At 42.3% G+C, this 24,822-nt stretch overlaps 1 protein-coding gene across 5 annotated transcripts in view; it reads right to left on the bottom strand.

Annotated features, from left to right (window-relative positions):
* AOPEP (aminopeptidase O (putative)) overlaps nucleotides 1-24,822 on the bottom strand; it is a 235,892-nt gene that overhangs the window by 89,914 nt on the left and 121,156 nt on the right. For 4 of the 5 annotated variants that reach the window (XM_058170936.1, XM_058170934.1, XM_058170935.1 and 1 more), the window contains 2 exons: nucleotides 11,720-11,782; nucleotides 10,899-10,985 (listed from right to left, as the gene is read on the bottom strand). In XM_058170936.1, the coding sequence (XP_058026919.1) occupies nucleotides 10,899-10,985; nucleotides 11,720-11,782 (150 nt within the window). Of the gene's footprint in view, nucleotides 1-10,898; nucleotides 10,986-11,719; nucleotides 11,783-24,822 lie in introns of those variants that run through there. The other variant, XR_009153645.1, reaches the window with a different exon arrangement.

Raw genomic sequence — 24,822 nt, 5'->3', positions numbered from 1 at the left:
AATCCCACCACTGTCTTAAAGTCATGGGGATCGGACACCCCTGGTGTAGAGGGTTTTTTCAAGAGATACTGACAAGTAAGTGAAAGAACCAGCATCTGGAAGAGACCTGTGTAAAATTGGTATTAGAATCTCTTACCTTTAGATAAAATTCCTCTGACATTTTCCAGAAGGAAAAGGTTATTTTAAATCTGAACTCCATCAACCCCCAAAAGAAGACATCAGAACATTTGGCATCCAGTTCCTTGTTCCATCAGTCACGCTCTGAACAAACAAAATAATTCTTGCCTCATATCCATGCTTAATTAAATATGAAAGTCAGAAATTCTGCTCAAACCCTGCTGGATTCCTGTAGCATCTTTGCCAATATGTTCCTAAAGGGAGAAAGCTGGGTGAAAAAAATCCACCATTATTCTAACTAAGCCAAAATTATAACTGTAAAATTCAACAAACACTTGCTACTCATTCCTATCCACGCTATCAGAGATAATCTTGTAAGGACATATTTAGCATTTCACACACAAACAATATGCACACGTTTGCTCTTGTTCTGTTGCCTTTTTTTCTTCCTCAAATCTCCCAGAATTAACAAGCAGATCAAACTGTCAAACTGCTTTTATCAAGTACTCTTGAGTACTTTAAGTACTTTTATAGTCAAATGTTTTCATTTTCCTTAAGAATTCAAGACTAGAACAGGTATTCTGACTGATATATGTATAAGTAGTAACTTGTAAAGGAAAATCTATTTCGCTTTTCTTTCCCAAATTCTATGTCTTCACATTTGATTCATTTTTTTTCCTAACTATATCCACATTGCCACTTTCTTATGCTTCTAGCAGCAATAATCATAAGAAAAATACAGATAGTCCTTGACTTATGACACAATTTTGGAGCCCAAAATTTATGTTGCTGTTAGATATTTGTTAATGAGTTTTGACCCATTCTACGACTTTTCTTGCCACAGTTGTTAAGTGAGTCACTCCAGTTGCTAAGTTAGTCACGCGGTTGTTAAGTGAATCTGGCTATCCCATTGACTTTGCTTGTTAGAAGGTCTCAAAAGGGATCACCTGACCCCAGGACACTACAATGGTCATATATATGAGTCACTTGCCAACATCTAAATGTTGATCATGTGACCATGCAGATGCTGCAATAGTCGTAAGTGTGAAAAATGGCCATAAGTCACTTTTTTCAGTGCCACTGTAATTATGAGCAGTCACTTAAATAAACTGTTGTAAATCAAGGACTAAGTACAACCAGATTCATTCTGCTCTCTAGTCTTTTATCCAAACATAAAAGCTATTTGATACTCAATTTGACACTTGATTGGTTCCTGATTGCTTATTTGTACCCTATGACTATCATTAAGTGTTGTACCTTAGAATTCTTGATGATCTTTTCTTTTATGTACACTGAGAGCATATGCACCAAGACAAATTCCTTGTGTATCCAATCACACTTGGCCAATAAAAATTATATTCTATTCTAAATGATAGAGGATCTCTTACATCCCTCTACTTAGATACCATGAAGAACAGCTATCCAATCTGCAAATATTAATCAACTGGGCTTAGAAATCTATACCTAAACGTTTAGTACCGAATGATTCGATTTATGTGCCAAATGATTTGAATGTGCCAAGTAGGTCCTTTGAAAAATTTTGTGTTTCAGAATGATAGCAATATCACGTGAATGTTCAAAAACAGCCTTCCATGCCCACCATGGTTTTAAAATCTTTCTGCGTTCACCGTCAGAAGATGAACATACACATACGAAAAATATAATCAACATTTATAAGAAGAAAAAAATTCCAGAGATAAAATAAGTGGGGAATGGAGAACACTGGCAGCAAATAGAAGGCTATGCTCTCTGAGTTTCCTAACTTTAGGCTTTTAGAGCAAAAAGTACACTTAGAATCAGTGAGAGCGCTGTGGCTATTTTTATAAATGGCTGCAATGATGTACAAGGCCAATCCTAAAGAACTCATTCAACAGAAGGAACATGGATAAGGCTAAAAGGGACATTGTTGCAGACACGGCTGACATCTGACCTCGAAACATAAACCTGCTCATTGGAACCCACCATTTTTATTTTTCTATTTTTGCTTTTGCCCTTATTCCAGAGACTAGGAAAGTTCAAAGTCATCCAGCCTGCTTAGAAACAACATGTAAGAAAAAGGTGGAAGCTCAGCTCATTGCCTAAACTTACCCATAAAACTGAATTCTTGGACACGATCAGGCAACAATATAAAAAAAAGTGTTTCACTATTGCTTTCTTTGGGATTTTTTTTAAACCACTTTCTACTCTACTTTACTGCCCCCAAAATTACTATGGGAGCTTCCATCCCAGCATTGCTAGCTTTATTGAAACCAGCTAGTATCAGCCAGGGACACCATAACCATTCCTAAAGAGCTAAGAATTCTATCTGCCTCATGCAGCAGATGTGAGTCTCCATTAAATATTAAATTATTGAATGAATTATTTCTGTCTGCTGCAGAGGGGGTGCAGCTGTGCATTTCTACCTCAAGAGCATTTTATTTGCAGCTCCATAAACTGAAATCAAGACTTTTAACTCCTTTAGCATAAACCCATTAAAAGCTTACCAAAGACTTAAATCTACAATGGAATTGTGACTCCTTGCTCTTTGCTTTAATTTCAAGGCAGCATTTACTCCACAATAATATCCTTAGTGAAGACAGAGGGTGCTCATTCAAAAAAAATCTTAAACATAATCTATTACATCAGATTAAGCTGGTATTCATGTGTGGGCACAAATCCAGGAAAGGAGTAATCGGATATTAAAAAAAAATAAGGAAGGAACCATTTCCTCCTTTCCTGATTCTAGCACGGAAGGCTTGCAATAAAGCAGCCTATTACCTTAAATAGCATTTTATATATACTTCTTCCACTAGCCATAAAAAAGAGCCAACTAATTTTTTTTCCATTGTATTGTTCCAGGAGGAAATCAAAATTGATACACACATACACATGCTAATATAACAATGATTCCTATAACAATGCAGCAGGAAAAAGAAAATGCATGAAAAAATCTGTCTACATTGCATTTAGGTCACCAGAATTGCAAACCCTTTCATTTTAAAGGAGCACTTCAAACAGATTCCTATCCAGGATGTTTGGAGGCGATAACATGTTGGAAAATAAAGGCTTGGAATTCCAGAAAAGTGTTTATTGCTTCCCTTTTCCTTCTGTCTCAGAAAACCTGAAGAAGGTCATTAAGAAAACATGTAATATTTTAAAACATTATGGAATAATATGTTTTATTCAAAATTAAAAGATCTTATACACCAGTGATGGCTAACCTTTTCTGGACCGAGTGCCCAAAGTGCACACATGCAGCCCCAAAATGCAATGTGTGCCCTGCCCCACCCATGTGCCCCACCCATGTGTATGCAGCTCCACACATGCATCCCACCCCCGCATGTGCACATGGGCCCTGCATGCAACCCTTCCCCCGCACAGGCATGCTCCCCATCTCCCCGTGCATATACACATTGCCCCCTGCATGCACGCCCCCCCGCGTGCACTTCCCCTCGCGTGCACGGCAGAGACCTGTAGATCAGCTGGCGAATGGAAGGCGCACATGCATGCGCAGCGGAGCCGAGCTGGGGCGATGGTTCGTGTGCCCACAGAGAGGATGCTGCATGCCACCTCTGGCACACGTGCCATAGGTTCACCATCACTGTTATACACCAATTAGTCAAGCTTCACAAGTCACAAAAGTGGAGACACAGCAAGTCTTCCACTGGGTTTATAACCAGAAATTGTCCCAATTTATGACATCGGCATGAAAAAAAAACAGATAAAGAGAAAATCCAAAACAGGAGACAGTGGAAAAGGCAAAATAATGCTACGGGTAGGTAGACATCCATTTGTGTAACTAAGTAGGGCCCAGGGTGGGGAGAAAGCAAGATAATGTGAAGAAGAAGAATGGAAATTAACTCCAGACTAAATGTCACAGAAATCTGAGATGAGCACCTTCCCAAATTGATAATAATCATCATATATACAGCACAGTATTCATACTGGGAAAGAAGGACAGCAGAAGCAACATGGTGATCTAAAAATGAAAGTGAACAAAATGTACAGTACTTCTAGAATCTAATTGCCAAGACAAGTAATATTTTCAAACAGTTTCCTTCTCCCAAAACTTATCTGCTCAACTTGTCTTTAACTCATAGACTTTACCTATCCTTTGAGATCAACCGATAGCGATAGCATCACTATCATTCTTTAGGTCAACTGGTGTAGACTTCTTCTGGCCCAGAGTCAAACTGGAGAATTTTTAAGTGTCTGAAGACTACATTTGGTACATGTGTCTGAAGTCACATGAACTCTAAACATGTAACTCAGTTCTGAGTTACGCCTTTTGGAATATAGCCATAGCACTTAGACTTATATACTGTTTTACAGTGCTTGTCGTGTCCCACTCCTCCGCTGACGGCCGGGTCGTGGAAGTCCGTATCAAGCGTGCCTCTGCAGCTCTGCCAAAGTCCTATCAGAGTTCTCAAGGCAGGCAGGAGACCAGGAAGTGACTTCAGCAATCCAAGTTAGACTTTGCCTGACTCAGAGAATGCCAGAAAGCAGATCCTTTATATAGGCCATGGGGTGTGGCTCCATGACTCAGCACTTATCCAGGTCTGCCCCTCCCTTCCTTTTGCTGACGTTGCCTCTCAATTCTCCGGAAGCGAGGATCTCTCCAGCCTCCAGCTGTTGGTAATCTGGCTTCACATTCTTCAGGCTCACATGCTGTGGGGGAGGAGTTTAGTTGCTCCGTTTGCCTGGGCATGGTGCCAGGACTGGGGGCTGAAGGCACGTCAGGCCCTTCGTCTTGTTCGGCCTGTCCGGGCATGGTGTCAGGGCTGGGGCCTGGAGGCATGCCAGGACATTCTTCTGAACTATCAGCGTCCGGCAGGAGATAAGAGGGGCCCGGCTGCAGCAGGGGGAGCGGGCGAGACACAACAGTGCTTTTACAGCCCCCTCTAAGCGGTTATCAGAGTCAGCATATTGCCCGCAACAATTTGGGTCCTCATTTTACCCACCTCAGAAGGCTGGAAGGCTGACTCAACCTTGAGCCTGGTAAGATTCAATCTGCCAAATTGCAGTCAGCCAGCAGTCAGCAGAAGTAGCCTGCAGTACTGCACGCTAACACTGCACCACCATGGCTGATCATTTGGATTAAGTAACACAACCTACAAAAGATGTTAAAAGGCTTCATTTATTTATTTAAAACTTAGGAAGTTTGAATAGAGCAAACCACCTTTACATTGCTTTTCAGATGCTGGAAGGCCAGCCCTGATGCAAATTGATTAAGAAAAGAGGAGCAATCTGTTCACTTAACACTAAAGCAGCAATAAACACACATACCCACCGTATACACTGCAGATTACCCTAACAGTTTTATTGGAAAAGAACTGCAGCCACCAATCTGTTTCCCAAGCTCACTCCCTAAAGCAATACAGCATTAATAGAAGATAATATTTGTAGCTCAAGGTTAAACTGCGGGGTCTTTGAGGCCATTGGTGATGTTACCAAGTTCAATAATGAACATCTGCAAGAAAGCAACCAAATTCAGAGAACACCAAGAACCTCACAACACCGCATAGCTAAATCAGATAGGAAGAGGCAATCAAACTGACAACTTTGTAAATACTTTAACAGTAGTTCCATGACAATTAGCATGGGCTTGCAACGATCTACCCATGGCTGGCGGTGATGTATATTTACACTTTCCCTACTACAAGCAAACCAGTTCCATCCTCTGAAGCTCTTAGGAGCAGCTGAAAGCTTCCTCTGAGACAATATGTGTCTCTTTCCTCTTTTTGACAACTTGTTTTTTTAACTCTCTATCTCTTTGAAACTCTCCGCCCAGCTTCAATAGACATCTCCAAAGTTCCATTGAAGAAGGAAAGAAAACAAAATGTACTTCCATACTCTAGACTTAAAAGCAGCATAAGAAAAATAGATGTATTAGAACAGCTATTTGCACGATTGAAAGCACCACCAAATACCCTCCTACCAGGGCATCACCATCTGCAGAAATTTTATTTATTTATTCAATTTCTGTAGACGCCCAACTCAGCCAAGGGACTCTGGGTGGCTCCTAGTTTGACATGGTTTCATGTTAACTGTAATTCATTAAAATGCTTTGAAGGAGAGGCACAAGCAACTAAAAAGCTCTGCTGCAGCAGTGTGGCTATTTTTCCCTTCAAATAAAAGACCCGACACTTCTGTTGTCTGTCTTTCTTCAGTAAAACTTGTGTTTCACATTAAGGTGGTCTTAATCTTTCACTGGGCAGCAGAGAAATGGCTGCTGGCAATGAACCATGTTAATTAAGTGATGTAATTCTACGTATACTTTAAGTTACTCCCAACACATGGCCGTGCTAGTTGTGTGCTTTTTATTTTAAAAGGGTCATATCAGATTGGAGAAGAAATGGAGGAAAATGTCCTAGATTGTGTTTCAGTAATATTCCCGAAGGTTTTAGACTCCCCCAAAATTATTTTACTGATGACACCTCTCTGTGCAACATATAAATAAGGAGGCCTTGTTTTTAAAAAATGGCACAATTTGAGTGGTTGTAAGCAGAACTATTCTGAAAAGATAAAAGATAACAGCAAATTCAAATTGAGGAAGAAAGCAGGTCTCATTTCCAAATATTATGGTCAACCTTTTTTTCATTCACATCCCTGAATAGAATAATTTTCAAATAATTGACATGCAATTAATTTCAACAAAAGCAAAGTGACTAAAGAAAATCTTTCATCAATTAAACTATAATATGAAACAACAAATGACCATGTTTTAAATCAGTGTTATACAAAATCAAATAATATCTGGAAATTACCAATAAATAAATAAATAAATAAATAAATATAACCCTAAAATACAACAAATGCAAAGGATTGGCCTGCCTTAAAAAAAGTCGCAAAATAATCAAAACCAAACAAAAGATTTACAATGCTCAAAGAAACAACGTATGCTGAATATATACATTTGATGCCAACTATAAGCAATTCCCCTTAAGACATACAGTGGTCATTTAAAGATCACAAAAAAGAAAAACCAATAGGCAAAAATAAAAATGAGCTCATATTTAAACAGTTATTTATTTGATTTGATTTCTATAGCCGCTCATCTCAACAAGTTATTCTGGGTGGTGTATATCATAAAACATAAAAAACATTAAAACAATGCAAAATAAATATGCATGGTACCAAGCTAAACTGTTACGATGGATATTAATATAACCAGGAAATGTACATACTAATTTATAGATGCAAATGTGAAAATAATAATTATACTGTGAATGAAAATGCAATAACCAAAAGCCTATGTCTTAATTCTTCTTGGGAAGAAGTGTTTCCCGTTATGAAATTTAAAAGCAAAAAAGTTTAGAACTGAGTATTTCTTTAGATTGTGAAACGCATTCTGAAAATACAAAGTCTAACAGGATAACATTAAATGATATATCTGTAGCTAGATATATTCCAGCTACCTGTTATGGTGTTCCCTTATTAAAACTGAGCAATTATTTTCTTACAGTTTTTAATAATATGCTTTCAAATTAAATGCTAACATGTTTAATCATTATTACCTACTACTACTTTCAAATAATACAGTAATCGCTGTACATATTTGAAAGCCAAATATTTAAATTACAATTGTTTTGTCTTGGTCCTAAATTAATATAACATTAGAGTACGCCAGTTTTCCAAATCAGATGCCCAACAGATGTTTGCAATTAAATTTCCTACTGCTATATCCCCAATATATCAATTTAGTGCTTTGCAGTTATAGGCTATCCTTCAATAATCTCCAATTTTATTTTAGGAACTCATTAGCATTATGGCTGGTCTCATCATAAAGCAAAGAATAATATACAGTAAATATGTTAAGTGGTTCTTAACCTTACCTAACTTCTCTTCCTGTTTTATGATAACATGTAGATTTAAATTAGATTTCTTATCTCTTTCTTCAAAGATTTCAGGTTTTGCTCCTCTTCTGACTTTACAACAATTTTGCTCATTGTTTATTTTAAAATGTCCCTCCTTGTAATAGAAAAGCAAAGCCTAAGCTAATTAAAAGGTCCAAACACTAGACTGGGTATTCAACCAATCTGCACAATAGGACTAAAAAAGGAAAAAAATTATGGAAGTGATAGAACTCAAGGAAGGGTGGGGGAGAAAACAAAAACAGTCAAGTATTAAGAGCTTGAAAAATAATTGGGGGGAAAAAGTCAAATCAGGGAAAGAAATAAAGTGAAAAGAAGACTATCATATACATGGCAACAGGAAGTACAGTAGGTCCTAAACTAGATAACTGAGCACAGCAAGCAATGTGACAACAAACAGAAGAAATAACAGAGTAAACTGAAAAATAACAAAGGGACAGGTTAAGATGGAAATGACCATTTAAATACCTGTACAAGCAAAGCCCCCTTAGCTTCAGCAAGTTAGAATTGCACTCACTGGTATTCACAGAAAATAGCCCATACTTTCCCAGGATTTGTCCTAATTATTTGATATCTTTCTAGGCTTCTGTCCTACAACTTCTAATATGGGATAGCTATAAAATTATCATCTACTGAAACATACCCTCATAGTTCCCCGTTCCTGGAAAAGTTTTTCTAAGCTTTTGCTCCATAGAAATAATTTTTCAAAACATAGGTAACACTTCATGTTGAAGATCTTCCTTTTAAAAGTCACAAAAAACAACACTAAAGCTATAAACCATAAGACAGAAACAGAGATAAATTACGTTCAGTAATTTTAATAGTGTTTTGATGGCATAACTTTTGAATGTCCTCACTGTATTTTTAATACAGCCTACTAATAAAGACAAATGTTTCTCTTTTTCTACAATAATTGTTTTATGAAAATTTTCTGAAACATTTATGAAGTAACACCTGTCAATCAGAAGAGAACCTCTTTAGGAATTCTTATGCCAGAATATTAAGTAATCTCCTATTAGTAGTATTTTGTTATTATCTAAAGATTTTTTAAATCAATGTTTTGTTTTAATTTGATTTAATGCAGGCTTTTAAAACCACCTTAATGTCCCATTATAACAATATTCTTGCGTTATTCTTTAATATATTATTATTATTATTATTATTATTATTATTATTATTATTATTATTATTATTATTATTATTACTATTACTATTATTATTATTATAAATTTTAAACAAAGGCTAATATGGTCATCTCCTTTTCAGGTCACAAATATAAATAAATAAAATTCACACTTCTGGCCATCAATACTGGAAAAATTTCAGGGATCAGTGTTTAATCATCCTGCAAAACAGATTGTTCCAGATTTTAAACCTTACGTATTTAAAATATTCAAATTCTAATTGCTTTCTGGTCAATAAATCACATGAGATACAACTCTGATAGCCTTTTTTCTTTTTTCGGATTTCAGCACTGCGAGATCCATAACTCTTATGAACATATTCATGTTAAAACAACAGATGGTTATTTCTATACAAGAATAAACAAGTAACACTCCTCATCTACTTGATGAAACTATTGGCTATTCTGATTTTGTTGAAACATTAATTTTTGATCAAGACTTAAGTGAATCTGAACATAAAATGAAGTAGCATCTTAAATACAAATTGATCTACTGTGCAGGCCCAGTAAAAATTTCAGCTGAGTAGATTACAGTAGGATAGCCTGTGTTACAACAGTAGTCAACTGATGGGAGATTCAGAATATTATGACTTCATAAGCTTATTCTTCAATTGTCCATCTCTCCACATGCCACATTCAGCTGTAGTATCCAAAGATATCTGTCAAACAGAGCAATGTCCATACTAAGGCAACATAACCCTGGAGTTGGCACTCATATTAACAGCAAGAACTTGGCTACAGAAACAGTGATGATTCATCAGACTTTCTAGCTGCACTGTCAAGCTACAAAATAACATACTGCCTTTAAATCTTACTGAAGAAAGATATATAGCTTTTCAGTAGTTCAACTTAATAAAGAAGCAATTCTGGTGTTAACAATTCTACAAACAGCTCAACATAGTTACTTACCAATCAGCCATGAACAACAGCACAATTCACAACACAAGGCAGAGATGTAAAATTACTTGGAAGGAAGTTTCACAAAAATCACTAAAATTTAACTTTGTTGAAAAGAGTTATCATTATCAAGGAGTATAAGCCACACTTGCTAAGTAGGTCTCAATAAACATTCAGAAAATCACCAATAAACCACCTTGCCAAAATCTTTCCATTTATTCAGCTATACATTGGGATTCCTATATTTCATAGAAAGACTGGCATAAAAGACAACATAGGTCCAGCAATATTATTCTTGAGAGCAGGAAATATTATTTAAGCAAACAAAAAAAATTACAAGAATCTGCCAGAACAACCCTTATGTACATTCAACTTTACCAAGTAGTCCATCAAACATTATTTAAACCCAATATCCATTTTTTTAAAGAATGAAATCTCAGGAGCCTTACACATGATTAATACTGATTAATCCTAGCTGGAAAATTCTTTTAACCTGAAAGTCACACATCAACTTGAAATTTGCTACATTGCTTATTTCTAAGATACTGAGCAGGTTAGTTATTTGAATCAGAAGCGTTTAGAGGTGCACGAGGAGGAAACAAAAACACATTTTATTTTCCATAAACTCATTTCTAAACTCTCCTTCACTATACATAGAACACCTAACCTATATTTTGCAGCTCTGTTCACAAATGATCCTTCGCACAAGAATGCTTCCAGGAATAGTACTACATGAGTTACTCGATGGCATGTTCCATATCATTTAAAAAAATTTTTTTTTAAAAAAAAAAAGCATAATCCACAATAAAAACACAAATGACATCTATTAGATCATTAGGAGCCAGTACCTTTTGGAAAGCGACTTCTTCTGGTCGTTGCCTTTTCCGCCGAGTGCCTTTTCTGAACCTCTGATTTATTTGAATCCATTTTACGACCTATATGTCAAAACCATACAGCTTTTTTAAGAAGACGCAACTTGAGTGCAACTACTCAGCATGAGTAAGAAACTATAAACAGACTCAAGATACAATTTTCCATTGCTTCACTGGAAGGCGGGGGGGGGGGGGACTTCGGGGGGGGGGGACAGGATAGAGAAATGGGGAAGAGAAATATTGTTCCAGTCCTCAGTATCATGTTCTCAGTTTAATCCATTTAGCTATTTCTTCCTGGTCAGAAAAGCTTTTTCTCTCTATTCCCTCCACCACCCTCACCAAATGCAGTAACTTCTGTCTGCTGTTATAATCTAGAGTAGCGCAGCAGAACATCTCTGTACCATAAAGAAACCTCCGCTGTACCAAAAACATTTGTAGAATTGTTACAGAACTGCACGGGAATGAAAAGTGATGGTGTTTGAGGGGGGAAAGATGCGCTTTCTTCAAATAGTGACATCTTCAAGGAGAGGAGTATTTTAAAAAGAATAAATCTCGACAGTTCCTTCCTCGCTCCTCTGAATAGGGTGGCATTAACGGGTCGTGGTCAAAGTAACACGAAGGGGCAGCTTCTCCATGTCTCATTTCTTGCGGATATACAGTAGCAAATATCTCAGGATCGGAGGGCGGAGGGGAGGGGGCAGACAGAGGTGCAAGCCCGAATCGGGGGGGAAATAATAATAATAATAATAATCCACGATCTAAAACTACCAGCTGCCAAAGGAAAGCGCCTTTTTTACCTCTTCTTTCACTTGCTGGGCTAGGCGACCTTCTTGCCAAACGCGGCTCTCTTCCAGCAAAGGCTAGATGGGAAGACAAAGTGAAAGCACAAGTTTATTCAAGGCGATCTGAACCGCAGCTCCAGAAAGAGAGAGACAGACAGACAGACAGAGACAGCGCCGCGATCGTGCCCTCCCCCGGCTTCCAAGATCCCCCAAGCTCCAGTGCCTCCGAAAGCTCCAAGATCGGCTGCGACCAGAACAAAACTTTCCCCACCGCGCAGCCCGAGCTCGGGCGCTGGGTAAGGGAGTCGCTCTTCTCCGGCGGCGATTACACACACACACACACCACACACACACAAAGCCTGCCCGGCGCCGCTGCCTTACAACGCCCACCGGCTGCGATAGCTCCCGCGGCGCACGAGGGGTCGGGCTGTTTGTGTTTACCCTGGATGGGGCGGCCCCGGCAGCAGCACCAGCAGCAGCACCAGCTGCGACCGCCGCGAAGACTCCGGTCGCAAGAGACGGTCCGTGTCCCCCGTCCCCCCTCCCACCCCCGCACCGCGCAACAGGCAGCAAGGAGCGGAGATCGCGGCTTCCTCGGGCCGCGGAAGACGCGGGGATCTCCTCCGGCAGCAGAAACACCTAAGGGAGCAGGGGGACCCCTTCCTCTCTTCCCCCCCCCCATCCTCACGGTTCAGCCTCCGAAATCAAAGGGAGAGGGGGGGAGGAGGAGGAGCCTGCCTTAAGGGGATACTCCAGCCCGGTCGGCTTTGTTCGCCCCCCCCACATCCCCATCCCCGAAAGGTAACCTCGGAGGGGCGGCTCAGGGCGGCTCACGTCACCCTTTCAATCGTGGAGCGTCTGCCTGTCTCCTGCTTTACGCCCCGCTCAACTTGCCTTGCGTAAAAGGCTCCGTTTGAAGTCGAGCGCTCCGAGCAACAGGCAACCGCCTTCCTCCCTCCCTCCAAAAAAACCCCCCTCACATATACACACACACGTACACATACACAAACCACCCCATGGCTGACGTTTCCGCGCGAACGGCGTTGTCCAGGGCTGTCACTTCTCGCTTGCACGCAAGGCAGCTGGGTGGAAAGGGGGTCGAGTGGAAACGGGTGGCACCAACCTCGCCTAGGCCGAGTGGGATTGGGGGGGCGGGGGGAAATCCCTCAGATCGCTGAGCCCGGCTCGCCCGCGGCTTGAATGCGGGGGCGACGAATTTCCTTCCCTCGCCTACCTTTTAATTCGGAGAGCAGGTTTCTCCGGACTTGAATTAAGGCGATGAAAAATTGAGGGTGGTTTGACACTTGGTTAGGGGGCGAGGGTACCCTTTCCGCGGTCACACTTAAGAGTTAGGGGGACCTGGAAGGGGTTTAAGAGAGGATGGCGGAGGTAAAGGTCGTTTGCATTCAGCCCCCCCCCCAAAAAAAAGATCCCGGATTTCTGCCCTAAAACTCTGCAATGTAATACAGCGCTATAGTCAATATTATCGATGCAAACGCATGAGCTGAACTGACACTAAAATAATGCTGCGTGGTTATAGAGTATAGACTCTTTTTTCCCCCTGCTCAAGTTGCAGATGAATCAAATCATAAACGGATTTGAAAAAGGGCAAAAAAGCAAAACGAGGTAGACCCGCAAATAGGGGCAAAAATTCAATTTTCACACCAGAAATGTCCTTTCTCCAGCATCCGCCTGCCCTCCCTTTTATTCCAAACCGGAGCATTCTTTAAGCAAGTATTCTAGCTGAGCATATTAAAACGCAAGGAAGAATTTGAAACTTTCTTTTCCCAATAGTGCCTTGACCTCTGTGGAATCCAAAACCATATCAGATGAATTCCGTGGAGACTCTGAAGTGCATCTTAAAAGCAAGCATTAAGTTTTGCTTTTTGCTACTGGACTCTTGCCATTTCTATTAGTCATGGCCATTCCACAGTTGATTCCTCCATTAAGCTGCAGCTTGGCAAAGCCTAAGCTTTGCTTTAAAGGCACAACACTACATGCCCCCCACCTTGTTTACTTGAGAGTAAATCCCACTGAATTTATTGAAGTATCATTCCTAAAATTTGTCTACTGGTATGAAAATGTACAGGCACTAGGAGATTAAATGACTTTGAGAAACAATTAACACTTTTGTGGGGGGGGAGCCACGTTAACCTTGGAGGCCACAAAAAAAAATCACAAATCTGGTAGCACACACTAAATCACAAAACTGAAGAAGCTTTTTGGATGAAAATAGCAGTTTTCGTAGATATTTACAGATGGAAATATCTGAAGCTTCTTCAGGAAAAAAACCAAGAAAGTCCAATTGCCTTTTGGAAAAAGTGCCTTTGGGACAAATATGGTAGCACCTTTTCTGATTACTAAATTATATAAAAAGACGTATGTTTGTGAAATTTCAGCATTATTCAGAAAAAGTGCTACTAGATTACTGATGTAGCTTATTTCTGTAAATGTAAAAAAAAAGGAAGGAAGGAATCAATCAATCCTCCAGGATAATTGTATTTAGCATAAGAATATTTTTTGACATAAGTATACGCATAAGCTCATGCTCTCACAAAAAATTGACTGATGTATCTATACATTCTGGAAAAGAAAGTTTCTAAATTATTAGATTTAGATCAGAGTAGATTTTCTCCTACATGAAATTAGATGCCATTTACGAACAGATGTCAAAACATAAACGTGTGTCGAGTGAGCTCACTAAATCCTGACCATCACTTTAGCTTTATTGCTTTTGGTTTTTAAAAAAGACATTGGCCTGCCCCTATTTTTACTACCACAATAACCTTCTTTCAAGATCAAAAGCTTTAGATCAGGGGTGTCCAAACTACGGCCCGCGGGCCAACTGCGGCCCGCGGGTCAGTTTTTATTGGCCCGCAGCAAATTCTCGGTGGACAGTGGGGTGCGGCCCCCGTCCTGGCCCCCAAGGAAGCCGCCGCTCGCCCAGTTGCAGATGCGGGGAGGCTCCGCTGAGGCTACCCCTGCCCACCCGGGGCTGCGGGCCGGCCATTCAGCCACTGGGCTGTAGGGGGCGCCCGGGACGCCCACGGCTCCAGCCCGGCCCACCAGACAGAGGAGGAGGCAGGCGGGCGGCAGAGCTTCCGGCGCTGCTCCGGGCGCCCTCGGCTCGCGGCGCCGCGCAGGTAGGCTCTCCGAGCGGGTCGGCAGAGCAGGGCTGGACGGGCGGGGGAGCGGAGCGGAGGAGGATGGGAGGGTTGAGCTGCTGAGTGGGCCCCGCTGCCGGGCTGCCGAGGGTCCCGCGGAACGGGACGCTTCTGCTCCCGGAGAACCTCTGGGTGGGGCATACCAGGCATTCCCACCAACTGAGCTGCATCGCTGGGGAGGGGAGGCGGTGGCTGGAGAGGACAACCCGCCGCCCCCACCCAGAGGTTCTCCGGGAGCAGAAGCGTCCCGTTCCGCTGACCTCGGCAGCCCGGCAGCGGGCCCACTCAGCAGCTCAACCTCCCATCCTCCTCCGCCCGCCTCCCCGCCTGGCCCAGCCCTGCTCTGCCGACCCGCCGGAGAGCCTACCTGCGCGGGCGCCGCGAGCCGAGGGCGCCCGAGCAGCGCCGAAGCTCTGCCGCCCGCCCGCCTCCTCTGTCTGGTGGGCGGCGGCGGGTTGTCCTCTCCAGCCACCGCCTCCCCTCCCCAGCGATGCAGCTCAGTTGGTGGGAATGCCTGGTAAGGGGCGCAGCTCAGTTGGGGCCTTGTCCGGGAAGCTGAGTGACCAAGGAGGCTCTGGGAGAGAGCCAAGAGACCTACCCCACCCCACCCCGCCCAGCTGGGGAAGATGGCAACGCCGCCGCCGCCCGTTGCAGATGCGGGAGGCTCCGCTGAGGCGACCCCGCCCACCCGGGCTGCGGGCGGCCATTCCGCCACTGGGCTGTAGGGGACGCCGGGACGCCCACGGCTCCAGCCCGGCCCACCAGACAGAGGAGGCGGGCGGGCGGCAGAGCTTCCGGCGCTGCTCCGGGCGCCCTCGGCTCGCGGCGCCGCGCAGGTAGGCTCTCCGGGCGGGTCGGCAGAGCAGGGCTGGACGGGCGGGGGAGCGGAGCGGAGGAGGATGGGAGGGGTGAGCTGCTGAGTGGGCCCCGCTGCCGGGGCTGCCGAGGGTCCCGGCGGGAATGGGACGCTTCTGCTCCCCGGAGAACCTCTGGGTGGGGGGCAGCGAAGGCGGGTTGTCCCTCTCCAGCCACCGCCTCCCCCCCTCCCCCGGCGATGCAGCTCAGTTGGTGGGAATCCCTCGACGCCTGGTGAGGGGGGGCGCAGCTCAGTTGGGGCCTTGTCCGGGAAGCTGAGTGACCAAGGAGGCTCTGGGAGAGAGCCGAAGAGACCCACCCCACCCCACCCCACCCCCCGTAGTGTTGCCACAGCTGGGGAAGATGGCAACATCCTGGGATGCCGGGATGCCCAAGGGGGATGAAGCCCTTCCTCGCAAAGAGTCTTTTGGGCCCAAGGCAGCTTGGCCGGCTGGTGGCCCCTGTGCCCCATGGGGCATTGCCAGGGTCGTTCCTCCAATGGGCCAAAGCCTCCTGGCTGACCCACAAGGCCCTCGGAGGGGGAGAACAGCCGGCCTTCCTAGCACAGCGCTGCCTCTTCCCAAAAGGGAAGTTTGTTTGTTTGTTTGCCTTTGAAGGTGTCTCTCACCCGCTTGGCTTGTTTCTGTTTCATTTTGTCTGCCTCTGAGAAGGACTGGCTGGCTGCAAAACTCTTGTGGCTTGAGGCTATTGTGCGCACTCTGTACATGGGCCCCAGCTGCCCCTCGGAGCAGCTTCAAAGCCCTTTGGGGGCTCTGCTCCCAAACCTGTGCCCAAACCGAGGGACCCTTGGGGGCTTCTTTGCATGCTGCAGGATCTCCCAGTGTGACAGTTTTGCACCCTGCAGACTGATAGAAAGCAGCTGGGACTCCCCTGGCGGAAAAGAAGAAGACCGGCATCGAGAAACAGGTGAGGGCGGCGAGGGGCCGAACAGCGTTGGTGGGGGGAAGTGTGCAGAATGTCTCCAGACAAAAACTATATCGCACTTTTGACCAGTCCTCACACTTATGACCGGTCATCATTTATGCCTGTTGCAGCATTTTGTGCATAGGGACTACTCAGAGGGCTGAAAAAGTTATTTTTGACCTGTCCTCACACTTTTGACTGGTCCTCACACCTACAACTATCTTTACATTTTGCACCCTATCTTGTAACCGTGGTGAAGAGAAGCAGTTGTGAAATGAGTGATATGGTTGTTAAAAATGCTGCAATGGGCATAAATGTGAGGATGGTCATAAGTGTGAGGACTGGTCAAAAATTACTTTTTTTAGCCCTCTGAGTAGTTTCTATGCCCATAGCCACATCCACTCAGTCACATGAGCAGTTAGCCACACCCACCAGTCACATGACCACCAAGCCACACCCCAAAATAAGCCACGCCCATCCCCGTGGCCCGGGCCTTTGCATATTTTTCTGTATTTGGCCCTCACTCAAAAAAGTTTGGACACCCCTGCTTTAGATCAAAGCCAAGCTCAAACTCTTTGCTTTAAATAGAAGCAATATTGCCATGAAATATATTATTCAAAGCAAAATATCTTAAAGGAGATATTATGATGGGAAAAAAACTTCTAGATTTTTTTACATTTGGGCTAATCCATCTGTAAACATCTATGAAAACTGCTACTTCGAATTGTTCAGCACTTCCATTGCCAAACATTATTTAGGAAAATATTTGTTAACACAAAGGAGGCATCTGTTTAGAATATATGTACAATAACTCCAAGGGACATATTTCTGCAATTGATACACTCATTTGCATAATATAATATACATGCATTCATGTATATAAAATGATTATATGTCACTAGCCTCTTTTAATGCTTCTCCCAAATATATGAGATGATCGGACGGGGGTACCAAGCAGTGCTGATCAATTGTAGTTTCCATCTTATGGAAATTAGACTAGCACCTTCAGTGTTTGCATATCAAAAGTTACTAAAAGCAAACCTGTTCCAGAAAGTCTTAGGACCTGAATTTTCACCATTGTTTCAAAAGTGCTTTTTCAAAAGGCATCTAGACTTGAAGTTTTTTCACTTGAAGAAGAAGAACCTGAAAGACTGAGAATCTCCACAGACATTGTACTTAACGGTATTATGGTAGATTTGTCTCTATCTTAATTTAGTGTTTTTTAAAAGTCATATTTTATACTTTTATGATTGCTGACAGTAACTGTTGAGGTCAGAAATATAAAAAATACAATGAATAATATATTGTATTATATTGTCTATTAAAGTTCATAAGATAGTGCTACCCATTCAGCTCACCTAGACTTGATTATTTTGATGTAAATTACTATGATGCAGTAAACTTTAGAACTTGGAAACAGATCTAGGTTTAAATGCCCATTAATAATATTTGCTGTATAACTTTGAACTGTTTTTTTCTTTCAGTCCCATTTATTTTATAGAACTTTTACCAAGTTATGGTTGGACATGAAATCTATAGTATCTTGAGCTTGTAAAGGGAAGGAGGGTAAAAATCTAACAAATAAGAATAAGAAAAGCAATTGTTGCATTTCATATCTGTCTTCCACCACTAATTCAGGATATAAGAATGCTGAAAAAATTTGGGTTAGAAATGTTAAATTCACGCAGGCACAGAATTTGAGAGAAAATTTTTATAAAATGTTTTATAGATGGCATTTAGATCCTAAGAAATTATCGTGTATGTATCCAGATATGCAAGCAAAATGTTGGAGATGTAATTGTGATGACGCTACATATTTTCATATTTGGTGGACTTGTAAGGATATAAAGGCCTTTTGGATAAAAATTTGGTGGATTTTACAAAATGTTTTGAAAAAGAAGATAAAGTTCCTGCCGCAATTTTTTCTGTTGGGAATTATTACGGACTGTACAGTAATTGAGACTAAATTGATTTTAAATCTAATAACAGCAGCAAGATTACTAATAGGACAGTACTGGAAGAAAAAAGAAGTACCTACAATAGAAGAATGGATATTGAAAGTTGCCAATTTGGCTGAGATGGCGAAAATATCAGCCTTTTTGAAAGACAATACGCAAGAAAGATACTTAAAGGAATGGAAAAAATGGATTGACTATATTCAAAGTAGATATCAGACTAAGAGTTATCAGACTGCTTTTGAATGATTATGATGTTTATTTTTGATTGTTTTCGGGGGAAGTTATGAGAATTGTAGGGATATAATTAAGTTGGGACGAAACTTTTTTAGCATATGTTTGTTTTATTTTTAACTATACCTTGTGCTCGTTCCGGGAAGTTGGGGGGGAGGGGGGTTGTGAAGGGAGGGGGGGAAGGGGGGGGAAATTTCTGTAAAACTTTTTGAATAAAAAAAAAAAAGAATGTATAGAGACTGGATGGATCAATACAACACCTGTCTTTGGCATACAAGGGCCAATAAAAGATGCCTGAAAAGTTCACAATAGAACCTTACAACATCATCAATAGAACACTGTCTAGCATTATCTGCAGCTATTAAAATTAGTAGCAATTGAATGAACTTCTGTGTGGCCTCCATATGATGTTCTTTGAGGTTGATTAAGTTGAATAGTAATTACTAGCCCAGAGTTACTCTACAACTTTCATGATTCAAAAGAATTTTAATCCAGAACAGAAAATACATTATGCAAGGCCCAATTTGCCATTGTATTAAATAAGCTCTTATGGGCTAATATAGTCTCATTTCATATATAAATGTATACCCACAAATAAAGTGTAATAGAAAGAACTTTTATATTACTGTTAGGATACAAGGCTTTCCAAAAATATCACCAGATGGTGGTAGAATTTATGGCTACCAGATAACGAAAGTCAACTGAGAAATTAAACAAGAATTCATGGTGTGTCAATTATTATCAATTGGTTATTAGATTCAAATGCTGATTTGAAAATGACACTTAACTAAGAAAATAGATCTATGTACAAATGTATATATAGTATTTTAAAGGTGTGCTATAGATGCAATATGCTCATTAAAGGTAAATGTAAAGGTTTCCCTTGTACATATGTGCTAGTTGTTTCCAACTCTAGGGGGCAGTGCTCATCTCCATTTCAAAGCCAAAGAGCCAGCACAGTCCAAAGATGTCTCCATGGTCAGGTAGCTGGCATGACTAAACATCAAAGGCGCACAGAATGCTGTTACCTTCCCACCAAAGGTGGTCCCTATTTTTCTACTTGCATTTTTTACGTGCTTTCGAACTGCTAGGTTGACAGAAGCTGGGACAAGTAATAGGAGCTCACTCTGTTATATGGCACTAGGGTTTCAAACCTCTGAACTGCCAACCTTTCGATCGACAATCTCAGCATCTTAGCCACCGCATCGCCTTAATGCTTAATACTTAATGCTCATTAAGTATATGTAAATATTCAGAATACATATGAAGTGCAAGTAGTTTTCAACCACAGTATGCTAAATGTTAAATGCTAAAGATACAGATTCATATTCCTTCACCAAATCAAGTTAACCTCACAGAACGAAGCAAGAGCAACTTCTTATGTGAGATAGAGATAGGGATGGATGGATGGATGGCTAGATAGATAGATAGATAGATAGATAGATAGATAGATAGATAGATAGATAGATAGATAGATAGATAGGTATAAAGAGAGAGAGAGAGCTGCTCTTCTATGCCACTATCTCTCTGGACAACTTGTTTCACTGTTGAAATTATGTTAGATTCAATCAGAATCTGCTTTCCTGTATCTTAAGTAATTTCTTTGGAATGCACTCTGGAATGAAAGAGATCAGATGTTAGTCTTCTTTGTGACATCATTGCAGATACCAATAGTCCTTGCTTAATGTCAACTCGCTCAGCAATCATGCAAAGTTACAATAGCGCTGAATGAGAGGTACTTAGGACAGGTCTTCGTAGCTGCAGATGTTACAGCATCCCTGTAATGGTCACATGATCATGATTTGGGCACTCTGGCTCGAAACTGCAGCCTTGCAACATCTCATCTTCACAGTATCGCCATTCATGACCTTCGCTGCCAGCCTCCGACAAGCAAAGTCAGTGGGGAAGCTGGCAGAAGGTTGCAAATGGCGATCACATGACCGGGAATGCTGCATTGTAGGTAAATCCCACAGAACCTCAGCATTCCCAGTCATATTTATTTTTATTTATTTATTTTATTTTGTCATAACAATATATGTAGAATAGAATAGAATAGAATAGAATTTTATTGGCCAAGTGTGATTGGACACACAAGGAATTTGTCTTGGTGCATATGCTCTCAGTGTACATAAAAGAAAAGATACGTTCATCAAGGTACAACATTTACAACACAATTGATGATCAATATATCAATATAAATCATAAGGATTGCCAGCAACAAGTTATAGTCATACAGTCATAAGTGGAAAGAGATTGGTGATGGGAACTATGAAACGATTAATAGTAGTGCAGATTCAGTAAATAGTCTGACAGTGTTGAGGGAATTATTTGTTTAGCAGAGTGATGGCCTTCGGGAAAAAACTGTTCTTGTGTCTAGTTGTTCTGGTGTGCAGTGCTCTATAGCGTCGTTTTGAGGGTAGGAGTTGAAACAGTTTATGTCCAGGATGCGAGGGATCTGCAAATATTTTCACGGCCCTCTTCTTGATTCGTGCAGTATACAGGTAGTATAGGTATCGTAGGTATCGTACCTATATCTGTACGATACCTTTGTAGGTATCGTACAAAAAGATTATATAATATATAAACACATATATGAGTAAATATAAGGAGGTATAAGCATATATATATATATATAGGAAGAAGAAAAGAAAAACAATAGGACAGGAACGGTAGGCACGTTTGTGCGCTTATGCACGCCCCTTATGGTCCTCTTAGGAATGGGGTGAGGTCAATAGTAGAGAGTTTTTGGTTAAAGCTTTTAGGATTATGGGAAGAGACCACAGAGTCAGGTAAAGTATTCCAGGCACTGATGATTCTGTTAATGATCACCATTTGCAACCTTCTGCCACTTCCCACTGACTTTGCTTGTTGGATGTTATTAACTGGGCTGCAGAACTGCCACTGAAAGTCAGTGTGGTCCCATTACAACAGTTCCTGGTCCAATTATCTTTGGTAAGTGAGATCCATCTATATTTAAAGAATACTATCATTTCCTCCCTCAGGGCTTTGCTCAAAATTAAATATACCTGTCTCCTTTTCTCTTCTTAGTTTCTAGTCTTCTAATCAATCTTAGTGTCTTCCCTAGACCTGTTACAATTCTCTGAATCGTTCTTAAAATGGCATACTTTGAATTTGTGATTGGAAAATTATGTTTGTTTACGCAGAAGGAAACTGAATTTGTCTTTTTTACAGTGACATCTCACTTTCGATGGATATTCGGTTTGTCGTTAATTAATATTGCAAAATATTTTTTTACAAATAGCAATCCCAAGCCAGGTGTCTACTATCTTTTATTCCTCTGCCTTTGATTTTTATTTCCAAAATAAAAACTCTGAACTTATCGGTGTTAGATTTCACATATTTTACATTCAACTCATTTCTTTAACCTATCAAGGACATTCAGAATTGTATTTCTTCCTTCTAGATATTAGTATCTCATTCAGTTTTGTGTCATCTGCAAATAAGAAAAGTATATCCTCTACTTCAACCAATTTGTTAATGACAATACTGTATTGATATATAAAAGATCAGGGCTGATATATTACATTGTACAAGGCAGCTACAGTATATTTGTCTCCAATTTGATGAGGCATTCTGAGTATGAGAGTCTACGACTCTACATGGAGTATGATTGTCATTCCCAAACCATTCAGCTGCTCTTAAAAGAACAAGAGAAAGAGACGGAGAGAGAGGGGGAGAGGGAGAGTGTAATGTATTACTGTAAGTTTTGGCGGGAGTTTTAGGCGGGAAATATCTCGTTTCTGATTGGATGCAGCCTCAGGCTGAAGTGTATATAAGGAGAGGTTTTTCTCCAGAGTTTTGCTGGGTCACACTATATTAAAGAGCTGTTGTCACTAACCTGGTCTCCTGCCTCGTCAATACCCATACTTAACATTGGCGACGAAGGTGGGATATTGAGGCAGAGCACCAGAACAGAGCTGAACTCACTACGAGAATCAAACCCAGCAAGGTGACGGCGAATGCAGCGATGACCGGCTACACGCCACCCACGCCGTTTGACCCTGCCCAGGAGACATGGGGAATATATATGACCCGTTTCGAAAGTTTCCTGGAGGCAAACGAGCTACAGGGAGTCTCCGACAACCGCAAACGGGCTTACTTCATAAGCCACTGTGGGTCAGCAGTCATCGCCGTCGCAGAAGCCCTAGCGGAGCCAACACCGCTACACTCCGTATCGTGGCAGACCCTTCAGACCCTCCTGAAGAATCACTACGCACCAGCCCGTCCAAATACGCTCCACAGTACGAGTTTGGGAACCGCAGGCAACAAGAAGGCGAGTCTATCAGCGACTACATGGCAGCCCTGAGACAAGCCTCCAAGCATTGCGAGTACCGCGATCTGGACGAAGAGCTGCTGGAACAACTTATACGGGGGGTCAGAGACATCCGTTTGAGGAGACGGTTGCTAGCCAAGAGCAACCTGACATTGGCAAACGCTCTGGACGAAGCCAGAGCCCATGAGATGTCCAACCATGCAGCAGATACCTTACAAAAGCGACTCACGCCGATGGCGGGCGCAAAGCGGAGCACAGTGCACCACGAAGAAACCTATCGTGAGTCAACCAGCGAAGAGGAGGAAGAAGTCCACTACACCGGAAAATCGACAAGGAAGACCCGGAGGAATGCGGAAGTTGCGGGCGACATCAGCGCCAAAGATGTAAGTTCAGGGACGCCATTTGCGGCGGTGTGAAAGGAAGGGCACCTGGCTCAAGTCTGCCGAGCACCCCAACCTTCCCGAAAATTCAAATCGGCCAATCAGAGCGGCTCTGAGTCAGAGATGCAAACCCCACAGTCCCGCCGAATTTCAAACCAGCCAATCAGAGCGAGATCGGCGAGGCGACCCGCGATTGGCCAGGAAAGAAAGAGCCAAGTCAAACCGAATGACTGTTACCATAGACCACGCAGCTACCCGCATCAAGAAAAGATCTTCACAAACCCGACAATTGAAGGCGTACCGTGCCGACTGGAAGTAGACACAGGATCAGCTATCACAATCATGTCCTGGGACACTTTTGTGAAAGCCTTGCCGACATCGCAAAGCGCAAGCTACAGAAACAACGGCTCCGGGTGCAGGATTACCAGGGCAACCGCATCCCTGTTCGAGGGACAACGACCGTCGAGGTCAAGTACGGACACACGAAAAGACCCTGCCCATCACGTTAGTCGAGGGAACCTTGCCAAGCTTGCTGGGGCTAGACTGGTTCCGGGCGTTGGGAATGGGGTGACTGGCGTCCACCGAGCGGATGCAACCTGCAAACGCCCTACTGGAGGAATTGCAGACGTATTCGAGGACCGTTTAGGCAAGTACAAGGGACCCCTATCTCCTTCAATTTAGACCCCAAATAGCTCCCATTAGGTTAAAGGCAAGGAGGGTTCCTTTGCACTCAAACCTAAAATCGACAAAGAGTTAGATAAATTAGTCAGCCAGGGATACTAGTGCCAGTTGACCATGCCAAATGGGAGACGCCAATCGTCACCCTATAAAACCAGACGGGTCCATAAGAATTTGTGCTGATTACAAGGCTACCTTGAACAAAGCATTGCAAAAGAGCGCCTACCCAGTTCCAGTAGTGCAACACTTATTGCACTCACTAGGGCACGGACAAGTTTTCGCCAAATTAGACTTGGCACAAGCGTACCAACAGCTACCCGTAGATGCTAGCACAGCTGAGGCCCAGACCATTGTAACGCACGGGTGCCTTTAAGTGCACCCGGTTACAGTTCGGGTGAGTGTGGCCCGGGCTATTCCAAAATTTGATGGGCGGCTCCTACAAGGGTTACCGAGTCGTACCTATTTCGATGATGTGTTGGTATCAGGGAAGATTTAAGAGAACTGGGGAAGCGATTAAGGAAAGTTTTGGCCATTTTAGGTCGGCAGGATTAAAAGTCAAAGCAAGCAAGTGTCAGATAGGGGTCGAATCTGTTGAATTTTGGGCTATAGAATAGACAAAAAGGATTCACCCACT

The sequence above is a fragment of the Ahaetulla prasina genome, chromosome 2, assembly GCF_028640845.1.
Source record: "Ahaetulla prasina isolate Xishuangbanna chromosome 2, ASM2864084v1, whole genome shotgun sequence".
Classification (NCBI taxonomy): domain Eukaryota; kingdom Metazoa; phylum Chordata; class Lepidosauria; order Squamata; family Colubridae; genus Ahaetulla; species Ahaetulla prasina.
The sequence above is the reverse complement of the archived record's forward strand: the minus strand, read 5'-3'. Positions and strand labels throughout refer to the sequence as shown.